The 9,743-nt window shown below is 35.3% G+C and overlaps 1 protein-coding gene across 1 annotated transcript; it reads right to left on the minus strand.

The window, feature by feature from the left end:
- Positions 1-3,120: 3,120 nt before the first annotated feature.
- On the minus strand, positions 3,121-9,222 carry LOC116117632 (novel plant SNARE 11-like). Its single transcript, XM_031403654.1, has 10 exons — positions 8,867-9,222; positions 8,687-8,779; positions 7,765-7,858; positions 7,624-7,661; positions 6,724-6,815; positions 6,232-6,311; positions 3,984-4,040; positions 3,747-3,839; positions 3,582-3,656; positions 3,121-3,472 (listed from the first exon to the last, which is right to left on the minus strand). Exons 1-10 carry the CDS (start codon positions 8,938-8,940, stop codon positions 3,383-3,385), a joined length of 786 nt encoding a protein of 261 aa, XP_031259514.1. The 5' UTR covers positions 8,941-9,222; the 3' UTR covers positions 3,121-3,382.
- Between the last annotated feature and the right edge of the window lie 521 nt (positions 9,223-9,743).

The following is a 9,743-nucleotide window of genomic DNA, read 5'->3' on the forward strand; positions in this document are numbered from 1 at the left end:
CATAAATGTTGTGTTTTCTTTTCCTCATTTACTAGAACTTGGAATAAAAGTTTCATGGGTATTTCTCAACGGTAACTTCATTATTTTTAAACATTACTTTAATAAATAACTAGAGGGACAAATTGGTATTTTACATCCCCATACATAGTTGAGGGCATTTCAGTAATTTCACATTTAAAGAGTGGGTATATAGGTAACCCACTATCTTGACATAACAATAAATCATTAAAAAATTTATAAGTCAAATAGTAAAAAAATTGTCATTAATAGATCTCATCAATGTATCTCAACAAAGGGTGAGAAATTGGTTTTTTTTTTTTTTTCAAAATTCATGGGTGAGAAAATGTAATTACGGCAATCCTTTGGTGGGAAAACGTCACTCACTCATCATTAATATCGATTTCTAATTTTCTATGCTACGGAATCTGAATTTCCAAGAAATTTTCCCGATTGCCTTCATTATGAATATCATAAAAAGTCTGTGATAATTATCCCACCTAGAAAAGTAAACTTTGTACTTACCTCCATCACGTGCAAATCCCTACTTTTTCAAAATTAAATTGGAAATTTTCAACTAGACTTAGAAACGTGAATAATAGATTTTCATCCGTTCACATAATGTAATTTTGGTCTAATTATTTATAGTTTGAGTAATGTTATATTTACACCACTTTTTTATACCATTTTCATTACATCATGATATGGCATATATCACAACCACATAAATTCTATTATAATATTAAAAATTAAAAATAATTAAAAATTTATATGAATGTAATGAATATAATGTAAAAGAGTAATGTAAACATAGTATTACTCTTATAATTTTCCCACAAACAATCAACACTTGTTATCTAGGGTCAATGGGTTAAATTTGTAAAACAAAATGATGATAAATCATAAATCTAACGTTCGTTACCAATGCCAAACCAATAGTAATTAGACTCTTTGACCCAACTACACATCATCTAACAAGTCAATCAAATCGTATCTTTTCAAGTCTTACTTATAAAGCCGTGTTTGATTTTGATTAAAAGCAATTGGCAACTGAAAGTGGTATTCACCAATTTCAAATAAAAGAGGAACGGGAAAGAAGAATTGTTTAAGTATTTATTAATAAATTAATTGTGATATTTCCATGAATTTTTTGACACATTCCACAGTTCTAAAATGGTTAACAAAAGCAGAGACAATGAAGGCCATGGTCCTCCTGGTGAAGACATCTATCATTTGACAACAAATAGTGCTCTTTTAGAAATTAATGGTCCATGTGGATGTGCCTGTTAATTTCTACCCTTTTCTTAAGGTCATTTACTTGACTATGGAAGCTGCCAACGCTACTGCACAAGCAAGTTTAAACCAGTCTTTTAAAACCCAGCCTGGCTCACCCGATCGATTGAGCTGGTTCAACTAGGACCCGAGGCTTTCATTGGACCGGGTTACCAATTTTCCTGTTCATCCAAAACCCTAGAAATTAGGATAATGATCGGCAAACAATTGAAGGTGGGGATGTTGGAGCTTTTGAAGTGGAAGGCTAGTGAGTGCAATAATGGCGATGAAAGTGATTTCTAGTGAGTGAATCGACTGAAAATTGGAAAAAACTGGCAGCTTTTATCGACAATTGACGAGGCGAAGAGGTGGAGTGAGATGGATTTTGGTTAGGAGGCTAAAGAGAGTATTTTCGTAGTGATGGAGAGGGTTGTCGATCGGTAGTGGTGAGATCTAATCTGAGTTGTCAACGCCGACATTGGTGAAATCTGACCGAAATCGATTGATTTCGACCAAATCTTAGGTAGATTTTCTAAGAAATTGGCTCAATGAATGATTAAGATTACATTTAGTGTGTCGCCACCACCAACCAATCAACCACCAATTTGTATTTGATATGTGTTCCCTGTTTTAAAACCCGGACCGACCCGGCCGGTTTAACCGGTTGGACCGAGACCCGAGACCTTCTCCGGGTTAGGTCACTCTTTTTAACTGTTTTAAGTTTAAAATATAACAAACACACCCCTGATTAATACTATCAATCCCTAAAGGTTTCAAATCTAGCAAACACACCCTCTGACCAAATGCAAATCGGCAATGACCTCCACTTTTTCGACGACCTTCCTTCTTCTCTTGCTGTCGGAAACCACCTTCTGACTTTCTCCAGTGTCGTCACGCTTCATCTCTCTCTGCCACGTGATGTTTCGTCGTCCACCTTCGCCGCGCGATTTTTCTTCCATTTTCAGGTGTCGATCGGCCTTCTCCGGCATCGATAGACTTCCTTAGCCACCGATCTACCTTCTCCCAAGCTCTCTTGCCGTCGTTCACGAAGATCTAGTCCTCTCACCAAAAAAAGCCACCGCGACCATTGACTTCCACCACCGATCTGTCATTTCTGGCGATGCCTCTACTTGCTAGCTGCCGATTCGCCCTCCCCATCATCCGATCTACCCTCCCTCGTGTGTTGTCGCTGCTCTCCCAGTCGATCACCGATTTGCATTTGGCCAAGGTTGTGTTTACTAGATTTCTAACCTATAGAGTCTGATGTATTTATTAGGGGTGTTTTTGTTAGATTTTAAACCTATCAAACCATTGGTTCAACCGCCGGTTTAACCGATTGAACCGGTTAACTCGTGACCCGATCATCTGAACAAGTCACCCTCCGATTCGGGTTTTAAAACAGTGTGTGTTTACTAAATTTCAAACCAAAACTTAACTGTAATTTTTAAGGATGTATTTGCTGAATTTTAAACTTTTTAACACCCAATTTAACCAGCCAATCAAACCGGTTAAACCAGTCAACTCAGGACCCAACAACTTTGCCGGTTTCACCCCGAGTTGGTTATTCATTGGTTTAAACAAACATAACATTTTCTGCCCATCTCTACTCTACTGCGAAGCAAAGCATCGTTATTCCCTCCAACACAGCAACAAAAACGAGTAATTAATTGGTAAAACGGAAGACAAATATCCGAAAGCAAAACAGATTATGGAGTGAAGAGATGCAACAACTGCTATTATACAAGTTACAACAAACAAAAACAAATTATCAAATGATACAGATGATTATACAATATGTGAACCAATAGAATCTCAAATGCACAATTTCAAGGGTTCCCTCAATTCAAAAGGGGAGGTTATCCATCCAACAAAGAAATAAATTAACCATCCACACCTCATATGATTAAATCTCTCAATAAGCCGCCATACAATTCAGGGATCAAGCAAATGGGAAAGCCTGCCGTTCTCTACAGAAAACCTACCAACAAAGACACCACTCCTGTTAATCTGCAATGCTGGGTACCCCTAATAGCAGCACAAGCTACTCTAATAATGGTTCCAATCAGGTTTCAGATCACCTCAGCAATCTCATGAGAGGTCAATATCTAACTCTTTAACTAGGATTCCAAAGTAATCTTCGACTCATGGCAGGTGGAGCTAATCCTGGAATATCTCGGATGTCCTTGTTGTTTGGGTTAACAAGCTGAAAATCACGGGAAAATATTGCAATTACCAAGCATATAAACAACACAAAGAATGGCTATCACAAAATCTCCATGTCAAGGTGAAAATATAACAATTAATTGAAATACCTTGACAATAATGATGGCGATGACTCCAATGACAATAAGGAACAGCAATGCCATTATGCACTTGTCAGTAGCAACCTAATGATATGAGTTTCAGTAAGTCACATGAATGAAAACAAAGCTATACATATATAAAAGAAAAGGAAGCTGATAAATTTAGAGATTGACCTGCCTACCAATTTCCTTGACGAGTTGAGAAGCCTTCTTGATTGAGAAATGGATAGAGTCTAGTTCATTAACAATCCTACTCATTTGTTCAGTCTGAACACAAAATTAATAACATGTCAGTTCCCAATCCTACTGTAGATCCTTATAAAATGAAAAACAAGAGAATAGGTATACCAAACCCAAGATGTAACAAAGTCAATTAGTATCAAACTCTATTTAATGCTGTCAAATTGATACCTGAGCCTTCAGAGCTGCAGCTGTCTCTGTTCCAACATTGACAGTGTCATGAACAACCTATTAGAAACAGGAAAATAAAATAATTACTTTTTTTTTTTTTTTTTTGTGAACCACAAAAGCTAACAATCAAACATAAAATAATGAGAATTCAATTTTAATGCTTTCTCTCCTTCCACCGTCATCCCCTTCTTCCCAAAAAATTAAAAATAAAAACTGGTTAAAGGGCCTGTACTGATTCCCCATTTCAAATAAGTTCAAAGAAAAAGCCAGCAGCTATAGGATAATAACATATAATAGAGAATTAATAATGTGCATTAAAACAATGGAGAAAACTTATGTGTAAGCAAAGGGCAAAAATATCACAGCTTATGGTTTACCCCCAAAAAGTAAATTTAAAAAAGGAAAGAAGAAAAAATAAAGAGGATTAAAACAATACTAGAACACTGCTAGGTCAGCAATCAGTTCAGATTTGCCGTCCATGTCTCTAAAGCAAACAACTTTATGGTGAAGTCATTCTAACTGTCAGGGAATGAATTAAAGAAGATGCCCCCTAAATGAATCTTTCAATAGGCCTATCCAATAACATAATAATCTTAAACATCATGGACCATTCAACTGATATAGGCATGGGCCAAATCCTCAGCCAAATTGTTGGTGTAGAAAGTTTTAGATTCAACACTCCTAACTTTATCATAAAACTTGAAAATAAGAAAGAAATAAATGCATTGTGCCAAGTAGTTGATCAGTGAATTGATTTTTTCCTTTTAGTAAGAAACTACAGAATTTGTATTAATAATGAATTTGAAATAAAGCTACAAAAGTCGATCAAGAAACCATAGGGAACAAAAACCCTGAGGGGGGTAGTAGCTACTTTACACAAAGACATAAATGTCTATATCCCCAATATGTAGGGGCATGAAAAACCGGTTAACTGAACAGGTTTGGGCATTTTTCAAACCGAACTGGAAAACTGGTTCAAGTAAGAATCCAAACCAAAACCGAAACCAGACCGAATTACTGTTTAAACCGAACCGAATATCTGGTTCAGAAAACTGGTTAACCGGTTTCAACCAATTTTAAAAAAACAAAAAATTTCTAATTTTTCCCTTCTTCAAGTTGAAACTCAATCACAAGTAATCAAAATCCTTTCTTCAAGTTTCATCCAATGTTTATGGTTGGTTTGAGTTCTTTGTCATTCATATTCTGGTATCAAAAAACAAAAAGACCCAATCTGAATCTAAACAAAGATACAATCTTGAAAACCAAAGCAAAAAAGTGTAGGCACCGATTGACGCCACCTGCTGAGAGACCAAACAAGTTAGCCCGGAAGGTGACCCAGTTCGTAAACTGAAGTTTATGTAAGAAAAGGATCTGTTAATAAGGCTAAAATCCTATGCCATTTCCTTCGATACTCCCCTTCTCATTAAAGTTTAAACACTACACAAACTCAACAGACATACAACCAAAAAAAAGGAAGAATATATAAATTAAAGGTAAATGCTAGAGGCCCTAAGCAGATTATCTTAACATAACACAAAACAGACTCAAAGCCATAACTAAACACAGAACACAGAGAAATGGAAGGAAAGTAACCAAACAGAGGCAGGAGGCTAAAGAGAACTTGAAAATCCTGGCGGCTTTAAAAATAAATCTAGGGGAGTTTTGAGGGAAGAGGGAAGATCTCAGCTGCACATCTTGGAAAAGGAGGATTTGATTTGGTGTGACGCAAGTTTGTCTTGGATTGTACATCTGCATCATAGCCACACATCATATATAATATATTAATTAAAAACCGGTTTCCACAATTGGTTAAACCGATAAACGAACCAGAAAACCGGTTCAGTCAATTTTACAAGCCGCAACTGAATCGGTTTTCAAAAAAACCTATTTTTTGGTTCGGTTCAGTTCGGTTTTCGATGTTTTTTTTTGGGCACCCCTACCAATACGAACCAAAGTTTTCTCAATGAATTGAGATTACCTTTAGAGATGAGGTAACATTTCAAACTAGTGGAGTCCATCAATGTTTATAGTCATAATTGATTCATATTTGACATATGTTATAGGAAAAATAAACCAAACCGAACTGTGTTAAGGCATTTCAAAAACGCTGAGCCTAAAGAGCCCATCGGTTTCTTAAAAGAGATAATAATGAATAATCATGGAAAGCAGTCACTTCTCCCAAACCATGCTGAATATGTGACAAATTCTACCATGTGGTGAATATTATCTTCCTTGAACATAAACTAACCTTTTTTGACCTCTCAATAACTTCATCAGTCTCGTCCATCATCCGGTTTCCATTATCTATTAGCTGTTGATTTGACATAGCTGCAAAATGTATAGTCTCTGCCTCAGAAACACTTCAATAAGAATTAAGACATGAAACCTATAATGAAATTTGCTGCAAACAAGTCAAAGATCAATTACATGATTTGCAGCGACTACAAAATCATGCATTTTTTTATATGGATTTACAGAAAAACGCAACAGTTTGTAGAGTAACAACAATGCAGAATGTTGTAATGATTTTAGAACACATGAAAAGAATACAGGTGTCTCAGCAATCAGGTGCATGTGTGTTTAATGCCAAAGCCCTTGACAAATTATGGATTAAAACAATGAGTGTCTGTTCTTGTCACCCCTACCACCGGCATCTCCAACTCACATTAATAATTTTGAAAACTCTAGGCAGACAAAACCATTAAAAGTGCATGTAAAAAAAAAAATGCTATATGCTTACATGAAGCTAACAAGACATTGTCTTCACCAAACCCTTCATTAGGTCCATCAAAGAGATCAACTCGTTTGTTGTTTTCAAGATTGGCTTGATGTCTGAAGGAAACCATCATGAGAATGTTAAAACAAGTCCAAGGTAAGGCATCAGAAGATAATTAAACAGTGAATTGAAAATAGACACAATTAAGATCGGATTTACAAATGATTAAAATATGTCTGGCATAAATCACAACAAAACTATAGCTGCTTTAGTAATCAACATTTCTCAATTAAAAAAATTCTTTATATTAAGGAAAAGAAGATTCTTAATTCATCAAACAATTGTTAATAACATAACAGTAGTTTTCAGCCAATGACAATTTCTATCATCTAATTTAGAGAAGCAGAGATGACAACCAACCAGAAATTGCAGACAAAAGGAACAAGTCCATTCATAAACAACTAAATGAAATTTGAGCATTATAAAAAGACCTATATAAAAAATTGACGAAATAAAATAACTCCTAGATAAAAATTTGAGCATTATAAAAATGCCATAAACTTCCATAAAATTACAGCAACAGAAAGAAAATAACGAAATTTAGGAAAAGCAGAAAAGAAAAAAAAAGCACTCAAGGCAATAATATAGGGTTTTAAACAGAACTATAATCCCCAATCAATAGATAATATAGCCCTGTTCATTTCACCCAAAAGATATAAAATAGAATCAACTAAAACTTTAATTAGTCTTCCTCTCTCCATCCATCACACAATCACAAATAGGAAACAGAGACCTGTAAAACTAATTAACAAGAATAGGAGAAAAAAGCATTAAATGATATTCAAAACCTATGGACTGTACATGCATAACACCATCTCTTGGTGCATGAAACAAATTGCTGTAATTAAAGATATGTCAACTTACTGCTTTTTAAGAGCCACGTATGAATTTAACTCTTTCACCTACATGGAAAATACAAACAACATTAAGCAAACTTTAGACATGTAAGTCAACAAAAACTTTAAAGTATCAAATTCTCAATAAAGTTTAAAATAAAGGCCACACCATTGACTGTTTTTTCTCACTCAACATCTTGTTGGTGTTTGGATCATTTCCACTCTCCATCTCTTTAACTTCCCTGTCAAACTCTTTGATAAGCCTGAAATGACAGCAAGGCATTGTTCAGTTCCAGCAGTAGATAAGCCCTTTACCATATTATTTACTGGCATTTCATGGAAGTACCCCTTGTCTATAAATTCTTTGGAACTTTAAACTTAGAAAAGAACCAACATATTGGAAAAATAATTATAATGTTTACTGTCTATCATGTGCTCATAATAGAAAACAAGAATTCAAGAAATTGAATAAGATAGGAAAAGCACCTAAGATAACAGAGAACTGGAAAATAAAATTTAAATTTAAATTAATTATCACAACCCTTGAAAAAATTATTAAAAAAAAAAAAAAATGCTTGTGAGGGGTTTCAGGCCCATCAGTTTTTAGCACCAAATTGGCTCTGACCCTGCCCTATCACTTCCTCGAACTGATATGACTTGATCATGCATGTTTAACAAACATGAGCCGATGCACTGACCAAGTCTAGCTAACTTTTTAAGCAATTGATAGTGGTTATCTGGATGCACTAAACAGAATTTACGAAGAAATAATTCAGAAAAAAAGCAATTGTAAGATGGCTAGGATCTAATCTGGCATCTCATACTTCTACAAAGTATCCTGAATGCTTCGGTAGCTTGAACCGTTCCAAAGTCATAATTCAAACAGCTATCTCATTGTATTTTGGATCCGTATCATTATTGAAATCAGGATAAAAAGTGCGGGAACGAAGTCACAATCTTCATTCTAATCTAGTATTAATTTCTACTTCATTTCCTTGCCAAGTCTTTAAATAAAACCTATAATCAAGTTATAACTATTCAATGCAACATGAAGTAGATTATTAAGTAAACTAAATATTGATTTGAAATACCTTTTACATTCACGCATCTTCTCTGTAAGTTCCTCCAACTGCCTACTCTGTCTATTGGCATCCTTGATCTTCTCCAATTTCTGGAAACCATTCCTGAAATAAATATAAAACACATTAACACTACATTCAGTAATACAAAAATAATAATGGCGACATAAATTGTCTTGTTTGATTTCTTACGATAAAGCACGGAAAATGTCGGTGACTTGTCCGTCGATCTCGGCTAATTCTTCGCTGATAGAAGATAGATCCATCTCAAACAAATTATTCAACCCTCGAAATGGCTCTAAAGTTTAAAACAGTTGTTCAAAACATCAAATTCTCAGAAATAATTATCAACAAAACTTTAAGATTCTTCTCAGAGAAAAGAAAATTATATTTCAAAAATGCCGATCTCAAATACAGGAACGTTCAGGATCAGATCCGTGGAGTTTCCAACACAGAATCACAACGTTCGCAAATTGACAACCTCCAGAAGATTTAAAATTCAAATTCAAATTTGGATCGGATCCGAACAATGCAGGTTGTTGAATGGAAGAAGGAAACCGAAAACGAGGGTTTACAATGTCTGCCGATCTATTCTAAACAATGTAAAACAAACAGATCTCGTGATTGCCAGAGCCCAGAGTGATTTTATTGTTTATTTTTTATTTTTTTATTTTTACTATTTTAGTTTTTTAAGTTTATTAATCTGTTTTGGAAGTTTTGGCTCCGAGAGTGCAAGGTTTGAAAAGATGCGCGACAATTTTGGCAATTTAATCGGCTAATTTCATATACGAGTAGGGCCCACAAAGCACGACGTGGACTTGGCTACTCTTCTCCACCTTTTCTACACAATTATACTAAGATTGTTCCCATGGCGGAGAGTTATGAAAATGTTGTTAAATCATTGGAGCTGTCTTCCACGAGATCCACTTCAGCCACCTTCACTGCCTCTCACAGTAACAAATTTGCCTCTTCTCGTGGGGGTGGTCATGCTTCTCGTGGGGGTCGTAGTCATGGTGGTGGTCGTCATCAACACAACCGTCCTATTCGTGTCAGATTTACAGGGGAAGGG

This window comes from Pistacia vera, unplaced genomic scaffold (genome assembly GCF_008641045.1).
Source record: "Pistacia vera cultivar Batoury unplaced genomic scaffold, PisVer_v2 Contig82, whole genome shotgun sequence".
NCBI classification, from domain to species: Eukaryota; Viridiplantae; Streptophyta; class Magnoliopsida; order Sapindales; family Anacardiaceae; genus Pistacia; species Pistacia vera.

Bases quoted from the DNA above. Each gene is read 5' to 3' on its own strand.
- LOC116117632 (XM_031403654.1), bottom strand. From the start codon at position 8,940: ATGGATCTATCTTCTATCAGCGAAGAATTAGCCGAGATCGACGGACAA. The intron at 4,041-6,231 runs GTTAGTTTATGT...TGTTTCTAATAG, and splicing joins TTATTGAGAGGTCAAAAAAG to GTTGTTCATGACACTGTCAA. The intron at 3,840-3,983 runs GTATCAATTTGA...TTTTGTGTTCAG, and splicing joins CTGCAGCTCTGAAGGCTCAG to ACTGAACAAATGAGTAGGAT.